At 39.9% G+C, this 22,482-nt stretch overlaps 1 protein-coding gene across 24 annotated transcripts in view; it reads left to right on the forward strand.

Moving 5' to 3' along the window:
- Positions 1 to 22,482, forward strand: part of ERC2 (ELKS/RAB6-interacting/CAST family member 2) — a 904,101-nt gene that overhangs the window by 248,862 nt on the left and 632,757 nt on the right. For all 24 annotated transcript variants that reach the window (XR_013357839.1, XR_013357837.1, XR_013357838.1 and 21 more), the window contains one exon: positions 21,848 to 21,922. Coding sequence is in view for 21 of the 24 variants with exons in the window: in XM_077858464.1 (XP_077714590.1) it covers positions 21,848 to 21,922 (75 nt within the window). In the remaining 3 variants the exon portion in view is untranslated. The remainder of the gene's footprint in view (positions 1 to 21,847; positions 21,923 to 22,482) is intronic.

A 22,482-nucleotide genomic window follows, 5' to 3' on the forward strand; every position in this document is an offset into this window, starting at 1 on the left:
CATTTGCTATCTCTCATGGTGATGCCTGTGTTTCATGCACAGACTCAGCCAACATCAAGAGCTTTTCTCACACCTGAGGTGGCTGGAGCTCAGTTTCCAGTTATCTTTTTGTTGTTGTTGTTTTGAATCTGTATTTATAAACATGATCTCTCCAGACACTGTGAAAATATTATTGTGAAATATGACTCTGAAGGCTTCAAAGTGTCATGTTGGAGATTAGCAGTGTTATTCCCAGGGATTCTAATGTGTGTGTGGCTGCCAAAAATCCCTTCCACTGTTTTGGAAAAGACAAAGGGGGGTATAGTCCCATTTATAGGGGCGTAGGGTAATTTCTAACATATGGCTCATGATTTACTATCTTGAGGAAACTTTTATCTGTGGCTCAGTAGCTAGGCCTCGTCAAGCCAAAGATGATGAAAGTGTTTATGAGGAATGGATTTGCCAGTTCAATTATTATTTTAAGGGAATGGCCAACAGGAAAATTATACTGTTATAGTTTTTAGAAACTAAACTCCAATTGTGTCTGTGTGGACAGCTGGATTGTTTTTAGAGCAGTTTATTCTGTTCCTCTTATATCTTCTCAATAACTCATCTGAAGTAGTTTTGGTCTTTGATGTATTAAAAAAAAAAAAAAAAACAAAAGAAGGAGAAGAAAGAAAGCCATCTGTCCTGTTACTCAGCAGTGAATTTAGAGGGGAACTGCCCAACTGTGGATAAGTTGCCAGGACTCCATTGAAGATGGGCTGTATTTTTAATATACTTTAAATTAACTTTTTCTTATACTCTCAAGATCACAAAGGACATGTGGGTATTGCTTGTATATCTTGTCAAAAATCTCCATTAGGAGGGAGTGGGGACAGTTTTCTTACTTGTCTAACAAGAGTATGGTGTGTGCTGTTCAGTGTGTGGCATAGCCAATGAGCCATCCCTGTTTCTGAGAACCCCCCTGCCAAGTCACCATCTTTTCCTAGTGCAGCAGCTTGCCAAATGGGGTGGGATAGTAGATGTTGCTCCTTCCAGGCACAGGTGATAGCAGAGTGGATTGTCTGTGGAGGATTTAGAAATAATAATAAGCAGGGCATCCCTGGGTGGCTCAGCGGTTTGGCACCTGCCTTCGGCCCAAGGCGTGATCCTGGAGTCCCCGGATCGAGTCCCGCGTTGGGCTGCTTGCATGGAGCCTGCTTTTCCCTCTGCCTCTGCCTCTGCCTCTGTCTCCCTCTCTGTCTCTGTCTCTGTCTCTCATGAATGAATAGAAATAATAATAAACAGTGTGCTTTTATTCATAATATCCTGGTGTTCATAAATAATGCCAGTGATAAATTTTCGTACCAATGGGACCACTCTTACTGCTCCCCATCTTTCTTTACTCTATATTGTCCTGATGGCCAAATTTATATAAAAGACCAAGTTATTAGGATTTTATGTTAAGTGCATACAGCACTTTTCCACAGTACGTATAGTATCGTCCCTTTTAAAAAAAAAGATTATATATTCATGAGAGACACACAGAGAAAGGCAGAGACATAGGCAGAGGGAGAAGCAGGCTCCCGTGGCAGCTCAATGTGGGACTCAATCCCAGGACCCCGGGATCATGCCCAGAGCCGAAGGCAGAGATGCTCAACCGCTGAGCCACCCAGGCATCCCTAGGATTGTCCTCTTTTAATTAGAGAGATCACATATGCATGTGCATGAGCACACATACACACCTACATATATATATATACAGCCATAGAGAAAAAGTTTGGAAAGCATGTTTATACTAAACTATGGATAGCAATTATCTCTCATAGTGGGATTACAGGTAAATTCACTTTTCTTTAAGCATTATTTGTTAAAAAAAAAAAAAAGAAAAAGAAAAGAAAGAAATGACTCACTATTTTTGGTGGTGGCTCTTCTGATCAGCATTTTTTTAACTTATGCCCCCTCCACTAGAAGCTGGTTACTAACTATTATATGTTGCCACAACTTATATTGGGACATGTGGGTGCCCACATCAGGTGTAATTTAGGGCTTGTTTTCTCTGTTCCAAGCTGGGTGACCTCAGGCAAGCTCCTTAATCTCTAGGTTCCCATTTTAAAATGGGAGTGATGCCTATTACCTTGTGAGAAATACAATAATATCTGTTAGCAGTTAGCATGGGTCCTGGACTAGAGTAAGGGTTCAGTAAACAGCAGCTGTTGTTATTTTTTCTGGACATGTCATTGTGGTCCACTTGTCCTTCTCTTCACACTCACAGCTTCCATTCCCTGCAGGCCCCATGCCCTTGGTTTTTGAAAGAGCTCCTGATGGTCTGCCCTCCTTGAACTCCCCACACTCCAGTGTGCTGACTGATTCATCTTCACTGAGCATATTTCTGTTTTTGTGATTCCTGAAACCCATCAACCAAGCTTGAGCAGCTCAGTCTGGCATTTAAGGCCCATGAGAATTGATCACCGCTTTACCTTTACTGCACTCCTACATTTTCCCCTCTGTGCCATGGTAATCCCAACTACTTGTTCTTTGTGCTGATCTGAAACATGGGTCAAACTACCTTGCATTTCCCTGCAGCTGTCACGTAGGCCAGTTCAAGTAATGTGTATGAAGGTGTATTACACACCTGCATTGCTGTTGGTAGTAATATGTATTAGTTTTCTAGGGCTGCTGTAACAAATTACCACAAACTAGGTAGCTTAAAATGACAAATGTATTCTTTGACAGTTCTGGAGCGCAGAAGTCTGAAATTAAGGTGTCAGCAAGACCCTGCTACCTCTGGAGATTTTAGGGGAGAATCTGTTCTTTCTTCTTCCAGCCTCTGGTGACTCCAGGTGTTCCTTGGCTTGTGGTCACACTCCTTCCAATCCCTGCCTGCATCTTTATATTGCCTTCTCCTCTGTGTGTCTGTGTCTTCCCCTCTTTCTTCTTAAATCCATCTTAAATCTCCCTCTGTCTTTCTCCTTTAAGGACATTGACACTTTTCATTGGATTTAGGGCCCAGCCAGGTAATCCAGGATGATCTCATTTTGAGGTCTTTAACTGAATTACATCTGCAAGGACACTTTTCCCATATGATGTAACATTTGCAGATTCCAAGTAGATATACATTTTTTTTTTGAAGTGGGGGGAGGATAGGCACCATTTAACCTACTGTATGCTATTTTCTGAACCCTTTTTTTTTTTCACTCTTCAAACAAATCTTTATTGGATGCCTACTGTTTGCTGGTTACTTGCTATGTGTTAGAATAAAACTGTGACCATGATGGATGCTTTCACTTACCTTAGGAACCATATGGGCCTGGTAGAAGATGTAGATACTAAGCAATGAATAAATCAACCAGACCTGATGGCTATATTTTTGGATGCTCTTCTCAAGGCAATTAAGTAATTAAGCTCCTGGAATATCAGTTTATTGGTCTACATAATGGAAACAAAGGTAGTAGCTCTGCCTAATTCATAAGAAAATTATGAAGATCAAAGAAGACCATAGGTGTGGAATTGTCTTGACCTGGATATTTTATTGCTATGACTTTGCTCATGCTGACCCTCTGAGCCCCAAAGTTTTGTCTCTGGATTTTGACTCCTAGATTCAAATTTTAACTGTATTACCACAAGATTCTGGGACTCTGGGCAAGTGACTTAACCTCTCTGAGCCTTAGTTCCTAAGCTACAAAATGGAGGTAATAATAGTGCCTTAGTAGGTTCTTGCTGCATTAAAATGAGCTTATAAATTGGTAGTTTAAAGATAAGCCATAAGTTCTTTTTCTTAGGCAATTTAGAAAGCGTAGATTCACAAAAGTATGTAGTGTTTTTAAACAGCTCTTTTCATTTAATTTATTGTGAACATTTGCCTATATAGTAAGTTTTCTTCCCCAACATCATCAATAATAGACTGCCAACTATCATATGCCAGATTTGTAAATTATATAGTTTTGTAAATTAATTAAATAATTATACACAGAGGTAAATCAAAATGGGGTAGATAGTTTTACAAGCAGCTCAAAGATATCCCTGCTGCTTGGGCCCCTTCTGTTGAGAGTTAGCTGCTAACTTTGGCTGCACTACTTAATGGGAGACCTTATGGGAAACTATCTGACACACCTAATGTCAGACGGGTGTGTTTCCTGCAGTGTAGGTTTAGGGTTTCCGGTTCCACATGAAGCCATTGCTGAGGCCAGTAGGGTACCTTCTTGAGGTTCCACACTATCCCAAGTTAAGGCCTCATAGCGCATTTCATTGAAGGGAATTCATCTCATTCAGGTAACATACTATCAAGTCCACCTTGAAGTGATTCCCACTCCTGTCCCAAGCCTGAGCTCCATATAATGGAAAAGCATGGTGTTTGTGTTTAGGGAGGCCAGAGTTCAAATTGTCTTAGCTGCTCACCAGCCCTGTGACTTGAGTGGAGGTTTATGAATTCTCTGATCCTCAGTTTTCTTATTTGCTTAATGGGAATAATAACGTACCCCTCAGAGTATTGGTATGAGGGTTAAATGTTGCCTTAAATCTCTCTGGAACAACATTAAGTAGAAACAAATGGATAGAATATAAGTGAGATTATGTATAACATCTCTCATGGGGTCATTTGCTTGTTTGTTTATGCATATTATTTCATTTTACCATATGCCAGGCCCTGTTACAAATATTAACCTCATTTTAAACATGGATAGAATTTAAATAAGTCAACTAGGCTTAGCAAATAGTGGTGAGTTTCAACAGTGGGCACATGCTGTGGAGTTATGTTAGGGATCGGGATGCCACATTCTACCCCACCCTCCATGACCCTCCATGGAAGACATACACACATATATGTATGAAGATTATTGGAAAGAGCTGCATACTAATGGCTAAGAGCACAGACTAGTAGGCCATTTGGTTCCTCAGTTACCTGACCTATAAGATGGAAATACTTGTGAAGATTGAAGGACATAGAACATGTGCAGGTTTAGAGACTACTCTAAAATGTTGGCTATTGTTGTCAGTGTTCTAATGGAAAAAATGCTGGGTAAAGGGCAGAATTAATAGGGATGTATGTGTAGTCTTTTGCAGAAGATGGGATTTGGACTAGGCTTTTGAGAGACTGCAGTGAATAAGGGAATATAATAGTAGGGACAAGCTGGGAACTGTGTTGCAGAAGTGTGGATGGATGAACATGACATATTGTGGGGGACGAGATTGGGAGGCAATGCAAAGCTTTTTTCTAGGAAATGCTTTTTGCCTTAGGTTGGAGACCATGTTGCCAGCTTATTTCATCCATCTGTCTACCTATCATCTGCCTCTTAGCTGAACACATAGGTATTCATTTCACCCCACTGGGCCTTTGTCCCCATATCTGTAAAATAGGGTAATCATAGGATCTCAGGAAGCTGCCAATGAGGGCTATGTGAGAGAGGCTGTGAAGAGGACCTAAATTCAGGTATAAAGAAAGTACTTTGCAGTGGTTGTTAGGTGCTCTTGTCTCAGCCATATACTGAAGGGGATGTCCTGGGTGCTGGGAGGGGCTAGATAGTGACTCAGAGCCTGCCCATAGACAGTTTGTAGTGTAGTTGCTGGCTTGGCATCCCATCCCTCTTTGCTCCTATCCTGGACCTGGGCATTTTTTCCCAGGACTCCTGAAGACTAGAGCTTGTCCCAGAGTTCCCCCTGCTGCCAGGTTGCCCACCTAGGTCTCTGCCAAGACCTCCCATTGACCAGCTCTATCTGTGTCTGAACTCCACATGAGACCCATCATTGCCCTTCTGCCTAGACTTCCTCTTGCCTATTACACTTTTACAAAGGGACCATTTGTTATTCTGGGAGCATTCTCTTTTTGTGACCTTTCTTGCCCTCTCCCAGGGTGCATGACCCTTTTCCATATCCCTCTCTTTTCTGCAGATTGGCTTATCTTAATGCCCTCTGAATTCCTTATAGTCAGGAGGATATTAGCTCTTCACTTGAGTCACACTATTAAATAAATTTAAATAGCCAACATTCCAGGTACTCTCTAGGCACCACTGCATACTGGCTTTATACCTGTTAACCACTTCACATCCACATAACAAATGGAGTGGGTGCAGCAATTGTCATCATTTACAGATGAGATTATGAGGCACAGAGAGAGGTGTAGCACCTTATCTAAGGTTTCACAACTGGTTGGTGGTAAAGCCAGAAGTGATTTGCAAATCAGATTGCACTTACATGTTTTATAGGAGAAAGGGACCACTGTCCCTATAGATATGAAAATAATTTAAAAATCTGATTTTTCATTTTTTAGTCATAATCTTTAGGCATCTCTTTCTGGCAGCATTACCAGTTTTATTACTCAGCCTCATATTCAAAAGGGAGTTGCCTGACTAAAGCGTCAGAATCATGGTAAAAAAAAAAAAAAAAAAAAAAGAATCATGGTAAAGATGAGCCATTTTGAGCTACAAAATGCACTGGTGCCACCTGTCTTAGTCCTTTGGCTTGTGCTTGTTGTCACGTATATCAGTCCTTTTGCTTTAGTATCCTACTAGTTTTAGTTAAATAATAAGGGCAAATGCAATAAAAATACTTCAGAGTTGTACAGAATCTGCTGCAAGGATTAGATGATAAGGATTTTGAGCAGGTTTAGGGCTGACTTGCAAGCAGCACCAGCAGGTTTTGTTCATCATCTGAAACCTTAAAACTCTAGTTCAATGTATGGATGATGGTTTAAAAGGCTCCATCTGTGTTGTCCAAAAGCCAGATGTTTGCAAGGACCACATATCTATAGGGTACTTCTCTGGGAGATTGGCGCCAGGCTCATCATATGAGACGTCTTCCTTGTCCTACACCTTTATGTTCACACCATGTTTGATTCAGGAGCATCTTCATTTGATGCAGAAGAGCCTCAGCTTGCATCTGCCAAAATAGTTGACCCAATTTTTGGCTGTTTAATAATAAGATGTGTAAAGATGGACTCTACTATTGTAGAGACTGCATGTAGAATGGTCAGTTCTTGGCACCACGTTTTTTTTTTTTTTAAAGGTTTTACTTATTTATTCATGGGAGACACAGAGAGAGGCAGAGACATAGGCAGAGGGAGAAGTAGGCTTCTCACAGGGAGCCCAATGAGGGACTCGATTCCTAGACAGATGCTCAGCTGCTGAGGCCACCCAGGTGTCCTAGCACCCCATTTTAGAAAAGAGATTAGACCCTGGAACTTTTTCAGAGAAGGGCCACCAGGATGTTTTTTTTTTTTTTTTCTCTCACCAGGCTGGTTCTTATCTTGGCTTTTATGTTCTATCAAGAATGGCTGAAGGACCTGGACATATTTCATGTAGGAAGAAAAGTCTGTAGGAGAGAGAGGCTTCAACGTGGAGTGCCATCTTATGACAAAGAGGTCAATTTGTTCAGTGGAGGCTGCACTCGAGTGTGGCTGAGTTTTTGGAGAATGATAGCTGAGGATCCAAATCTTAGCTTTGCTTCTCTGTGGTTTGGTCTTGAGCTCCTCCTCCATTATCCTCTCTGAGGCTTAGGTTTCCTCCTGATAAGTGAGGTTAAGATTAGTGCTTGCCTCCCAAGTGTGAGGAGTTAGATGAGATATTTCATGTCAGGTACTTAGAACAATGCTTGGGACATGGCAAAGCCTCAGTGAATGGCCAGCATAAGTGTTATTGTCAAATTCTATGTAGTGAAGAACCAGACCAAATGGAGGCGTTATAGGGAAGAGATTTTAACATAATATCTAGAAGGAGAGAACTTTCTAACTATCTGAATTGCTTCTTGGATGTGTGATGGCCCAGTTCTGAAATTATTCAAGCTTCAGCTCAGTGACCCACATCAGGAAAAGGAGGGAATTCACACTATGAGTAAGAAGCTACACCAGCTAGTTCCTTTGGGGCTTTCCAATTCTATGAGCCCTCAGTATTTTACACTAGAAGATTTTACTACAGATGGGTGTTTTAAATGAAAATTTGCAGCAAAAGAAAGACGGTGGCCTTTTTTTTTTTTTTTTTTTTTGGTAAAAATGTCACCATGACTACCACAGTGTGTTCCTTCATGGTCCAAAGTGTGGTATGTATCTTCAGCCAAGGAAGTTGTCTGTGTAGGAGCCGCCCTCTGCTTCTGGGATGTGTAGCCATCTGGACTGTGGAGGTGTGCAGGGAACACATTGTTGATTCATATGCCATTCCCTGCTGGCATCTCTAAAATGGGCTCTCCGGCTGGAGGTGTGAAGCAGCCAGGCCCTTCCCCTCCCACACCTTCTCCAAGTACTCGAGAGAGAAAGGGACATGATGAAGAAATGTGTAAAGATCCAGGAACGTGGAATGATGGTTGGGTGGCCCTTCTGGGCAACTGAGCAGGTGTGACCATCTTCCAGTGGCTGTAGGTGCTGCTGCCAACAACTCACATTTGTGATCTTTATTGGGAGGTGTGCCTTTGGGTGACTAGGGTTGCCAACTTCCTCTTGCCCAGAGGTACCCAGGCAGCCCACAGATAGTGACTGACTAGAGCAGAGGTATGGGGGGGCTGGTCTCCTTGCCTCCAGTGGGACGGATTTTGCAGCACATTTAGCCCCTAGAGCTCCCTGTAGGCTCAGGCTAAATTTTCTATACAGTCCTTGCTTAACTTACTTCTCTTCTCTGTATGATTTATTTTCTTCTCATATGGGTTCTCCTATGAGCCCTCCATTAATAAATTGCTTGCATAAAAGTCCCTGTCTCAGACTCTCTCTCTCAGGAATATGACCTAAGGCATAGAAGTAGACTAGGATAAGTGGCTTGGGTACTGCTCCGAGCATTTGATGCCATACCTTATAAGAAACAGTGGATAGGACCCTTTAGTAAGAAAGGCTTTGGACCATGAAGCTGTCATCATGTGAGAGGAATGGGATTTGTTCTTTTGTTGTTGAATGAATAGAATGAAGGTCTATATATAGTAGTTTCAAGGGCATGTATGTCATCTCAGTATAGGAGAGCTAACAGGGGAGTCCATAGGTTAGGTATTGAAAGATTAACCACCTTATATTAGTTTTGTATTACTGGCATAACAAATGACCACACATTTAACAGCTTAAAACAACACAAATTTATTAGCTTACAGATCAGCAATCCTGGTATAACATGGCTTAATTGGATCCTTTATTTTGAGGGTGATGAGGCCAAAACAACTCTGGGACTCTGTTCCTTTCTAGAGGCTCTTGAGATCAAATCTGCTTCCAAGTTCCTTCAGGTTGTTGGCCAGATTTAGTCCCTTGTATTTGTAGGATTGAAGTCCCCATTTCCTTGTTGAATATCATTGGAGGACCATTCTTATTCCCTAGAGACCTCCTCTAGTGCTTGCACATGGCCCCTGTATCTCAGAACCAACAGTGCCACATTGAATCCTTCTCATACTCAGGATCTCTAACTTCTCCATCTGCTGCATTTCTCTTCTGCCTCTAGTCACAGGAACTTCTGAGCTTTGAAAGGGTTCAAGTGATTAGATTATACCCTCCCAAATTATCCAAGATAATTTCCCTATTTTAACATCTATAACCCTAATTACATCTGCAAAGTCCCTTTTGCACAAAATACAACATATTCACAGGAAATAGGAGTGGATATCTTTGGTAGGGGGCATTATTCTACTGGCTATAGCCCACCACCTGGCTCTCCTAGATGCACATCTCTTCCGAATAAAAAAATGCATTCTCCCCATTCCAAGGTCTCCAAAATTTTCATCCCATTACAGCTTCAACTCAAAGCCCCAAATCTCATTTAAATCTCATCAGTTCAAAAATCCCCATCATCTAAATTATGTATGGCTGTGGCTCTGGGTGTAATCTATTAAGTTCAACTCTTGAGGCACAATTCCTTCTCATCGGTGGACCTGTGACACCAAAGAAACAATTTATCTGTACCCTACAGACAATGATGGGACAGGAGGGTATAACAGTTACAGACATTCTAGTTCAGATGGGAGAAATGGAAGGTAAGGTGGAGTCTGTAGTCCAATGCAGTTTCAAAACCAGTTGGGCAAACTCCACTAGATTTCAAGGCCTGGGAATAATCTGTGTGGTTTTTGGCTCCATACTAAAAGCCTATAGCACCCAATTTTCTCAGATGCTCTTCCATCCAAGTACTAACCAAGCTCAAGCTTGGTTAGCTTCCAAGAGCAGACAAGATCAGGTGTGTAGGCTGGAGTGAATGACCAGGATGCTGCTGACAGCACCTAACAGTGTGCCATATAAGAACGAGTGGACAGGGAACCCTGCGTGGCGCAGCGGTTTAGCGCCTGCCTTTGGCCCAGGGCGCGATCCTGGAGACCCGGGATCGAATCCCACGTCGGGCTCCCGGTGCATGGAGCCTGCTTCTCCCTCTGCCTGTGTCTCTGCCTCTCTCTCTCTCTCTCTCTGTGTGTGACTGTCATAAATGAATAAAAATTAAAAAAAAAAAAGAACAAGTGGACAGAATAATGACTACTTACAAAGAAAGACTTTGGACCACCCACATGTACTTTTCCGTGAAGCTTTCCACAGTCATCCTTCCTTCTGTAGGGAGTGGATGATTGCCTCTTATTCTCCCCCATAACATATTGTTCAGAACTGGTGGGGTCCTAACAAGGAACTGAGAAACAAACCAGAAGTCAGATTTACTTACTTTTAAAATATTAGATGTTTGTAGAGTGTGGAGGGACCACAAATAGCAATATGAACCAGTGTTATGTTAGTAAATTAAGGGTGTGAGTTTAGGTGTCAGACACTGTGGTTGCACTCCCAAATCTTACTACACTGTAATCTTCGGTGTGTTACTTACCTCTGAGTCCTTGCAGCTTTCCCCTGGTCGTGGTAGCTCCTACCTATAAGGATGCTGTGCGGATCCATTGAGGGCTAGGTGGGAAGCATAGGGCTTGGCATATGGTAAGCATTCTGTAACTGATAGCTGCTGTTATTAGTTGCAGTCTTGTATTCTAGTTATGTACTTCCTCTTCCATCAGAAAATCAAGTTCCTTGAGACTTGGCATGACATTTATTTATTTTTGTTATCTCTGCATTATCTAGTATTGCTTTAGGCACTCAGTAATTATTGAATTAAATAACTTTGTTGTTACTCCTAGGACATTGCTAATGACACTGGCCAAATATTTGGAACCTGGCATCTTCTTCTATTAATTTCTGTAGTTCCCAGAATCAGTATCCAAAAAACCAAGATAAATCTGCCAAGCAATCTTTAGTGCAAATTTAGGAAAAGGAGTAGGTCTTGTATTAAAACAAACTAAGGGAAATGTGTTTATGTGTACAGATTCATTTGGTATGGTCTTAGGTTCTCAAATGTCTATTTTTTGGTGAAGACTAAAAAAATAATAGTAAGTTTATATTTACGTATTTCCATGGAAACTTTTTTCATGTCTCTAGAATTTGTATAAGACCAAGATTTTATTGAGGGCCTACATGACCTTACACAGCCTGTTTCTTCCCCAGCCTTCACCCCTTGGATCTCATCTCCTAGCACTGTATTAATCACTTCCTCCAGTCCAACAACACTGGGCAATTCAGTGTCCCTGGAGTCCTATGGACATGGCACTACTTCCATTGAGAATGTGTGCACTAAGCTTCATGAAAGTAGGGCTTCTATTTGTGTTTTCCCTGGCACATAGTGGGCCTTCAGCAAGTCTGTCTTTCTTTCTTTCTTTCTTTCTTTCTTTCTTTCTTTCTTTCTTTCTTTCTTCTTTTCTTTCTTTCTTCTTTTCTTTCTTCTTCTTTCTTTCTTTCTTTCTTTTTTTTTTCAAGATTTTATTTATTCATGATAGACAGAGAGAGAGAAAGAGGCAGGGACACAGGCAGAGGGAGAAGCAGGCTCCATGCAGGGAGCCCAACGTGAGACTCGATCCCGGGACTCCAGGATCACGCCCTGGGCTGAAGGCGGCGCTAAACCTCTGAGCCACCCGGGCTGCCCTCAGCAAGTATTTTTTGAATTATTCAGGCAGACCTAGTGGCAATGCTTTAATGGTAGCCAGTATTAGACTGTGAACAAGTAGGGAATGCATTCTGCCAACTACATTCTCTGATATACTTTCAGGAATACTAATAATCATTAAGGAACAACAAGAATAATAAGGATAAGTTTCAGTTATTGAGAGTGTATTGTGTGCCAGCCCAGATAAGTACTTCGCATGCTTATCTCATTTCAACTTCACCATCCTCTGGATCAGAGAAAATTCAGGAACTTGCCCAAAGTCACACACCTGGTAGGTAGAGAGGACAGGATCTGTTTAACTGTATAGGATGAATTTTAAGACTTTCTGAGCTTTACCTTCCAAATAGTAAGGTTTCATTTTTACTTTTGTTATTAATTTGTTTTATTGTGTATGGACAAAGAATGTGGCCTATATCACTTCTGTCTTTTGTAATCTTATTAAAGTTTTTCTTAGTAGTCTGGTATGTGATCAATCTGCTTAAATATTCCATGGAATCTTGAAATGGAGGTCTGTAGGATATAAAGTTCACTGTAATTGTCTACTAATTTAGTCTTACTAATTTTATCATTTAAATCTTTTACATTATATTTTTAATGCTTGATCTGTTAAAGATTGAGAAGGATGTTAATATTTGAAAGTAATCATTTTTTTCCCTCTATTTCAGTATGCCTAACCATGTTTATCATTTAGGTTTTAATATCTACTTAAATACCTACTGGATATCAGTACCAGACAACTGCTATTGAGATAAGCCCCTTTTAATTTTCAACTCCTGAAGAAAAGAGAAATAGAAGACAGAATCAAAGGAGAAATAGGGAGGTGACTACAATGAAAGAAGCCAGTGGAGAGCTTGGTGTCAGTTTCACATATCAAATCAAAGCCATGTGGTGAGGGACCCTTGGTGGCTCAGTGGCTGAGCATCTGCCTTCGGCTCAAGGCGTGATCCTGGGGTCTCAGGGTCGAGTCCCGCATCAGGCTCCCTGCATGGAGTTTGCTTCTCCCTCTGCCTGTGTCTCTGCCTCTCTCCCTCTCGATGTCTCTCATGAATAAATAAATAAGATATTAAAAAAAAACTAAAAACCTCAAAAACCCCATAAAACCCCCCAAAACCACAAAGCTATGTGGTGAAACATGGGCAGTATAACACAGTGGTTAGGAGCAGATGCCCTGGAACCAGACTGCCTAGGATAAGTCCCAGCAGTACAATTCAGTAGATTGTGCAAGTCACTAACTTCTTTATGCTTCCACATCTTTGAGTGAAAAATGATAATGATAGTATCTATCTAAGGAGGTTATTGTGATGATTAAACAAGTTAACATTTACAAAGTACTTAGTACATGTATAAATAACTAGTAGCTATTGCCATCCTTCACATCAGATTCCTTTGGGTCCAAAGATATTATAGAATTTCCAGGCTTAGAACTACAATGTCATTTGTACTGTTTCCTTCGATTAGTCAATATTTATTTATTAAGCACTTATTCAGGCACTATGTTAGTTACTAGGAATATAATGGACATACAGAGTCCCTGTGCTCATGGAGTATACCACCCACCCAATGGTGAACATAAATATGAATCCATTGATTTTATAGGTTAGTGTAAAATTGCAGCCATTTCCAGTGATATGAAGGCAAGGTACATAATGCTATGAAAGTGTATATAAGGGTGGGGGATTAGTCTGGAGGGCCGACTAATGTCCTTTGTGAGATGTGTTTGTAATCTATGGCTTCATAACACATAGCCCCAAACAGCAACTTAAAACAATGAACACTTAGTATCTCACAGATTCTGTGGGTCAGGAATGTGGAAGTCACTTAGCTGGATGGTCTGGCCCAGAATCCCTCAGAGGGTTGCCATCAAGCTGTTGGACAGGGCTTCAGGCATCTGGAGACTTCATAGGGGCTGGATGATCCACTTCTGCTATGGCTGATTCACATGGCTTTTGGCAGAAGGCCTCAGTTTCATGCCACCTTGGGTAGCCTGAAGTATCTTCATGATAGTGTTATCTGGCTTCTCCCAGAACAGGTGATCCACAAATGTGAGCAAGAAAGAAGCCATAATGTCATTATGATCGTAATATGATTACGATCAAGCCTCAGAAGTCCCAAATGTCACTTCTACCATACTCTGTTTGTTGGACTGAATTACTAAGCTCAGTCGAGAATCAAGGGGAAGATATTTAGGTTTCATCTTATAAATAGAATGTCAAAGAATTTGTGTACATATTTGAAACAGCCACATGAGGAATTGATATTGGCTAGGATGAATATTGAAGATATTCTAGACTAGGATTGACAAACTTTTTCTGTAAAAGGCCAGATAGTAAATATTTCCAGCTTTGCAAGGCCATATGGTCTGTTACAATTACTGAACTCTGTCACTGAGCATGAAAACAACAATAGACAATATGTAAATTAATGATATAACAGTGTTTCAATAAAACTTTATTTACCAAAACAGATGATGGGCTGCATTTGGCTTGTGGGCTATAATTTGCTGATCCTTGTAGGCAAAAAGAGAACAAAAAGGATAGGGGATTATTTCAGGCAGAAGAAACTGAATGCTTCAGGAAGAAGAGAGCTGTTATGCAGTTAAGGATGTAAAGATACCTAAAACAGATTTGTTTTTTTTCCTCATGTATTGAGTTTATTGCAACATAGTAGTGAATAAAAAGACTGGAAATTTTACATAGATAAATTCTAAAAGCATAAGTATTGCTGAGGTAAAAACCAAAATGCAAAGCTTTGTGTAGGGCAGACAGCTGGCATTTATGTAAATTAAAGAAGAATGTTCTCTGTTGTTAAACTTATACTATTTACAAGGATATACATATGTAATAAAAGCTTCAAAGCCCAAAAACATGCATGAGAAAGATACTGACTTTAAGATAATGGTTTCTTTCTAGAAGAATGGAGATGGGGAAGGTTGTGGGACTCCAACAAGTTCTGTTTGTGGCTTGCAAATTTTTAAAATTGTGATAAAATACAACATAAGCTTTATTATCTTAACCACTTTTAAGGGTACAGTTCAGTAGTGTTAAGTATGTTCACATTATTATGCAAGCAATCTCTGGATCTTCTTCATCTTGGAAAAGCGAAACTGTATCCATTAAATAACAGCTCTGCATTCTCTATGCTCTGTCCCTGGCAATCAGCATTCTACTTTCTGTTTCTGTGAATGTGACTATTTGGATACCTTATATAAGTGAGATCATTCAGTATTTGTCTTTTTGGTGCTGTATTTCATTAAACAAAGTTCTGAAGGTTCATCCATTATTGTAGCACATGTTGGAATTTTGTCTCTTTTTAAGGCTGAGTAATGTTCCACTATTAAGTATATATCACTTTTTGTTTATCTTTCATCTGTTGATGGATACGTCAGTTGCTTCCATGTTTTGGCTATTGTGATAATGCTTCTGTAAACATGAGTATACAAATCAAAATCACGGTTTTGATGAAAGAAATTATCAGTTAAATAATACCCCGTGCAAAATCATCAGGCTCTTTCCTACTTCCATTCTCCCACAGCACATTCCAGTCAAATTTTATTCATACTCTCCACTAAAACTGCTCCAGTCAATGTTACTAATGGCCTGCATGCTATGAAGTCCTGTGGTCCATCCTCTGGCCTCATCCTATTAACTTCTCAGTAGCAATTGATACAGTGGTCACTCCTGCATCCTGAACTCATTTCTTTACCTGATTTTTGGGATGCTATATACTCTTGGTTCTCTTCCTACTTCACTGGTTATTCTTTCTGTTTTCTTTGCTTCTCTCTCCTTTCTTCTCAGACCCCTTAATGTTGGGTCACCCCTGGCTTAGTCCTCTTTTTTCTCCTCTTCTTTCTATGTGCAATTCCAAGTTGATCTCATCTAGGCTTACAGCTTTAAGCACGATCTCTATTGGCTGATCCCAAATTTTTATTTGTAGCTCTTACTTCCCCCCTCAAATCCAACTCATCTATCCACCTGCCAACTCAGCATCTCCTCTTAAATGTCTTATGCAAAACCAAACTCTTGGTTCCCATAACTCTCACTTCCCTCCCCAGTCTTCCCTATGTTAGTTTTCCACCTGTATTCTTCTTGTTGTCCAGGCTGAAAGCCATGAAACCGACTTTTACTTGGCTCTTTCTGTCGTCTCCAGGCAATAAATCAGAAAGTCAAGTCAGCCTCACCTTCAGAACATATCCATACTTAGTTCCTTCTCATTACCTCTGCTCTGTCACCTTAGTCCCAGGCTCTGTCATTCCCTTGCTGGCATTATTCCAGTTGCTTATTACTAGTTTCTATGATTCTGTCCTTACATTCCTCCTCAACCCCAACCATATTGCAGTCCAGCAGGCAAAGCAAATCTCTAAGGATGTGTATTATTATCATAGCTTATCTTTGCTCAGAACCTTCCAGTGGCTCCCCATTTTTCTCAGAGTAAAACCAGTGTCCAGAAAATGATTCCAAATTTGAACACAATGTGTCATCATGCTTCACCCTTGTACTTCTCTAACCTGCTATTTTCCCCATCTCTTATCTAGCACTAGCTTGGTACTTAAACATTTGTTATTCTCCCTGCTTAGAATATCTGTACAACTGGTTCCTTGATTTCCTGTAGAGATTTTTGCTCATATGTTACCTTTGCAGGAAGCTTTCCCTGATCACTGTATTTAAAGTTGCAATTGATCCTCTCACACAATGTGTCCTGTTCTACCTTTCTTTCTTATATTCCTTTAAAGCACTTACAACAAACTGGTTTGGTCTCCTCTTTAAATTATTGTACCTCTTTCTCATTGGAATTTGAAATTGAAAAACCCATAAGGTCTGGGAAATTTGTCTGCTAGGTGTACTATTGTATTTCCTATATGTCTTACAACAAATTATTATTTGAATATATGAATCTGCCACATTTTAAGTCCAATGAAAGTTGATGTTTGATATCATAGTGTTAATTTCCTGTCAGTTCTTCAACTGCTTTTGTTCCTCAAGAGTGGTAATTTAAAAATATGGCTTCAGATTCTTTGGCACTCATCCCTGGAATCTGAGCAGGCTTGTAACTGCTTCAAACAACAGAGCATGGCAGAGATTATGCTATGGGACTTCCAAGGTCTTTGGAACCTTTTTTTTTTTTTTTAAGCAAGCAGATACATTTATTGGGTAATTAGCAAGGAACGAGAACTCCTGAAATAGAACTTGATTCATGTCGTCATAGGCGCCCATGGCTTCTGTGTTGATTTGATAAGCGGTGGGGTGCAGATCACAGGATTCCTGGTTAGCATCTCATCGTGCAGCCCCTGCCCTCTGCCATGCTCTATCGACTCCTGGAAATGCAGCCTTTGGCTTATTTGCTGAAGCACTTGCTCTTGGATTCTTTACACCTAAGTGTAAGAGGTTAACACCCCAAGGCTACCATGCTGTGAAGAAGCCTAAACCACATGGAAAGGCCATATATAGGTGTCATCATATATAGGTGACAATTCTAGTTAATCCCAGCCTTCAAGTCTTCTTCTGGCCAACATAACAGATATATGAGTGAAGAAGCTTTCTTGGAAGTGGATCCATCAGTCCCAGCTGTTCTATCTCCCAATATCATGGTTTAGAAGCAAGATTTCCCCAGTCTATCCTTTGTAAATTCCCGATCTAGAATTTATGAACATAGTCAAATGGTGGTAGTCTGACACCACTAAATTTGGGGTGGTTTGTTCCATAGCAGTAGATTACCAGAACAGTAAAGGGGAAAGGTCAGATTAAAATAATGAATTACCTTTAGACAGAAAGTTAACTTTTAAGGTTTTTTTTTTTTTTTTTCTCCTGAAGAGAGTAGATGGTGTGTACAAACATTATTTTGCCAGGATCATCTTGGAAGCAAGTGTCCATCAACATTAACTCACTAGACTCTAGATTCTTATTAATTCTCCAGATAGACCAGCTAAGGCCAACCTTATCTTGAAATTATAGGAAAATATATATCCCGGTGACAGTGTCATAGTGAGATATTAAAATTTTTGATGGGCTAATTTTCTTCTTTTATTTCTATTATGTTTTTAAAGCTGAGAATTGGTATAACTAGAAATACCAGCCAGTGATCAACATTTCAGAGTCAGCTACCTATTAAAAATCTGGATGTTCAAAGAAACTCACTCATAAAGCTCCTCATTCTGTAGTTTAGAATGAGTAAGACGTGTGCCCAAGGTCTCAGGCTGGGACTATAGCCTCCTGACTCCTGACTCTCCATACAATGTTCTTTCTTCTCAGCAAATGATTTTTAGCCTATAGCCTGGTTAAAAGATGAATCTTCTGGGTGCTGGACCAGGTCCTGTGAACCAGCTGAAATAGTGCACACCATTTTGTTTGTATGTGCTTTTGTACCCATTTCTGGAGAGAATCCACACCTTTCATCTAATTCTTATAGAGATCAGTGTCCCAGAAAAGCATATGTCCACTGTACATGATTTAATACTGTCCTTTAAAAACTACCAGAATTAGTTGTACCCATTTCTGGAGAGAATCCACACCTTTCATCTAATTCTTATAGAGATCAGTGTCCCAGAAAAGCATATGTCCACTGTACATGATTTAATACTGTCCTTTAAAAACTACCAGAATTAGTTAATTCTTGCTAGTTATATCTCTTCACACATTAAAACCACTTTTGTGATTCAAAAGCTACAAACAACACAGGGCTAATTAGGTATTATTTTTCCTTATAGTCATTGCAGTAGATAAGGCAGAGAGGAGTGGGATCTTTTCAGAGAAAATCTGAAAGTGCAGAGGCCAACTTAACAAAGATTTTTCACACACACCATCATCCCATGTGGGTGTTCAGTGGTTTTTTTCTATGGCATTTCAGGAATCCAGGCTCCTTGTAACTCGGGGGATTCTACCATCTTCTTGGGTCTTGGAGTTCTTTACTTCTAGCCAGCAGACAGGGAAAAAGCAGCTGCTCTTTTCTGCCACAATCAGAGTGAGCATTTTAAGGATCCAAAATCTTAGAGATGGATGAAGTGCCTGAGATGGAACTTTGAGACAGCCCATGATATCCACACGTGGATTACAATCTTCATTTACCTGACACCTTAGGAATTAAGGTGATTCTCAGTAACTGTTAAGTCAGGATTTTTTTTTTTAAAGATTTATTTATTCATTCATTCAGAGAGAGCGAGAGAGAGGCAGAGACACAGGCAGAGGGAGAAGCAGGCTCCATGCAGGAAGCCCGATGTGGGACTCGATCCTGGGTCTCCAGGATCACACCCCGGGCTGCAGGCAGCGCTAAACCGCTGTGCCACCAGGGCTACCCTGTTAAGTCAGGATTGATTGAAATGTAGTGTAGTTAAGATAGGAATATTCTAGTTTTCAGGTAATTGGAGATTTTATTTTATTTTACTTTTTAAGGAGTGACGAGGAGTGTAAGGGCGCAAACTGGATTTTGAGCTGGTTTACATTATATGAAACTTTGTATAATTATAGCAAAGAAAACTCTTTTCATGTTTGCAAAACTATTGTTACAAATTTAGCTTTGTTATTGCCTGTTTGCCCTTAAAAATGTTTTTGTGCTTGGCAGAAATTATAATAGCACATGCCTTTACCCTATGGTTTTTATTTTCTATTTGTGTTACTTAGTTGCTTCTTAATTATTTTTACTGTTTTATGCAAGCTTCTCCTCTCTCCTCAAATTGTCTTAAGATTTTTATTATGGAACTTGGTTTGGCTATGGTTTGAAATTACTATGAATTCAATTCTTAGCTCTTTTCACTAAGATGCTTTTGATGCCACATGGTATCAGAGTTGGTGACGTGTGAAATAAACGTTATTTATTCTACCACCTACTATGGAGCAACTCTGACAAGTGACTTACTTCAATTTTTTCATCTATGAAATTTTATTGGTCCAGTGAACTCCAACAATCTTGGAAGTACATTGAAGGCTAGGTAGCTTTCTTTGGAGGTTGAAGTCCTTATGTGATTGACTCAGTGGTATGCTGGAACTGGATTGTACTGGTCCATGAAAATCAAAATTGGAAACTTGTCTAACAGTTAATGTTCAAATGTACAAACTCACAATTAAAGGCATTGTATTAAAACTCATAATTTCCTAATTTTGTGGTTATATTTTACTATTTATGTTATTGAGGTTATTACATTTATTTTGTCCATATGATAGAAATACAGTGGACTCACAACACAGGTCAGATTCTTCATATGGTAGTGTTGAGGCTTGAAAGACACATGCAGTGCCAGGGACATTGTAGATGCTAATAAATGGAAGCTGCTTTTAAGGTCATTCCTCAGAAAATCTCTGCCATTTCCACAGAGCCTAAAAAATGACCAGTGTTGCTGGATTATTTTAGTCCACTGCCTCTAAAAGGACAGAAGATCTTTTTCTGTCTATTCATAATACGGATTTGGAAATACTTGACTCCATCTCTTCTAAGGATATGTTAGGAAAAAGAAATGTTTTAAATGATGTGAGACTACTTTGAATGATTAGGAAGCACTAATTCAAATTCTTCTCAACTTGGAGGTTGAGAAGTAGTGTTGCACAGGTTTGCTGGTTTGTTCCAATGATGACTTTGGGAAGAAAATATACTATATTCCAGAGCTGAAGTGGTGATTCTCCAGTACTGGTCCCTTGACATGTGCACAGCAATCCATGACCAAATCTTCCTGGGCTGCTGGCAAATAAGAACAATATAATAGAATATGGGCAAAAGATTGTTTTATTATTCTGGAAAGAATGATCTTATATTGTGGGATTCTGTTTTTCTGGCACTATTTGCATTAATGTGTTCTGTTTTTATGAAGTGGTGGTGATAGTAGATGGCAGTGGTGGAATGAAAGTTAATTTTGATGCCTTAACTTGAGAAGAGCGAGAAGTCATGTTGGTTCTCTTCCCTAAAGCCTAAGGTGGCTTTTCGGTTTTTTTGTTTTGTTTTGTTTTGTTTTTAATGTTTGTAGCCCAGTGAAATATGAAGGCCTAAAACTACTTCATGTTGAATTTAAATAATTTTTCTGCAAGCAAATAAGTATTATAGAATTATTCCATAGGTGACTTCTATCAGCAGTGTGGACATATGTGAGCACTTTTGTTTATTCCTCTCATTGGCTACTTTCATAAAACTGCTAATTATTATTAAGAAAATCAAAGTACAAAGTAAGAATCTTATCTTTATCTCTTCTTCTGCCAAGGGAACTTTCAAAGCCTTGACAGAACTGTTCTTTTGAGAAGAGGCATGCAAAAAGTGAACCTTCCAGCTTAAAATTGTAATTATGTTGTGTTTTACCTAAAGTTATATTTGTCATATCCTAGGAGTTCTTGGGTCTGCATCTGGCTTTAACCATTTTTGTCTCCTTGCTAACAGTGTTGATATTAATGCCAATTTTAATTTCTTGGCATCATGAGTGCATAAACATATCACACACAGATGTGATTTTGAATAAGGAGTGAAACTGTAAATTAGGAAGCAAGATATGTTCACAGGGTTTCATCACATCAATTCACTTCCTAAAGTGACACAGTGGTACTGAAAAGGTCTTGAATTGCTCATTTCAAACCTACCTCAGTAGCAAAATGCCATGCGTGCAGTGGATTTGCAACCACGTTAAGTCATTTTCTTTCCTCTGTTTCCATGCTGTGTTTGTATTGGGAGCACAGAGTAATGTAATTTAGTAAATTATGATTTGATGACTGGGCAACAGCCCCAGTGTTGAACAGTATTTGGACTATGATTACTTGCTGGCTTTGTCACAGTTGACATTAATTATTGATGGAAGTTTCAGAAATAGCGCATGTGCCAGGAGCTTTTCACTGGAACGGAGGCTCCAGGCAGGAGGGATGCTAAAGAGGGTGGGGGAAGAATCACCTGTGGCTTGTTTATGTCTGTGCACAGTGAACCTGCATCCAGTGGGCTGTGTGCTACCTGCGTAAAGGTCATGGTGTAACGGAAGGATGAACCGTCAGGCTTATTTCTATCGTGTTCCTCCCCAGGAATTGCACCGAAGAAGCCAACTTCAGCCGGAGCCAGCCAAGACGAAGGCTCTCCAGACTGTCATTGAAATGAAGGTAGGAGCTGTTCACATTTGTCAAAAACAGCTTTGCCTCTGGAGTTTGTTCTAACTTGATGGTGCCTAACATAAACACTCTAAAAAACCTTGTGTTTTTCTCTAGGTACCCTGGTGGGTGCTTTTCTTCTGAATCTTTTTGCCTTCTTGGGTACATTTAATTTATTGGCTCTTTAATTAGGATGCCTATTCTGGGCAAAAGAATAAAGGGCTCAAGTATCCCTTGGCTGAAAGGAGCTGGGTTCATTTCCAGAGCATGGCCAATTCTTTCAACCCTAGGGGAGGTTTTGTGTGTGCTTTCAAAGGAAATTTCTAAAGCTAGAATAATTTTTTTCTCTTTTTGTTCGCATTACAATGAAAAGACACTTTAAAAAACTAAGATTTGGCAAAGAGAAGTTGTCTTATATGCAACGAAGTAGTTAAATAATTAAAATTTGCTATCAGCAAAATGTACTTTTCAAAGAATAATACTTTCCCAGGACTCCAGTATTTTCTCCTAATCAAGTCTGGAAGTAATAATAACTTATTAAATATTCATAAGATAATTAGCTGTGGAAGTAT

The sequence above is a fragment of the Canis aureus genome, chromosome 19, assembly GCF_053574225.1.
Source record: "Canis aureus isolate CA01 chromosome 19, VMU_Caureus_v.1.0, whole genome shotgun sequence".
Taxonomy (NCBI): Eukaryota; Metazoa; Chordata; class Mammalia; order Carnivora; family Canidae; genus Canis; species Canis aureus.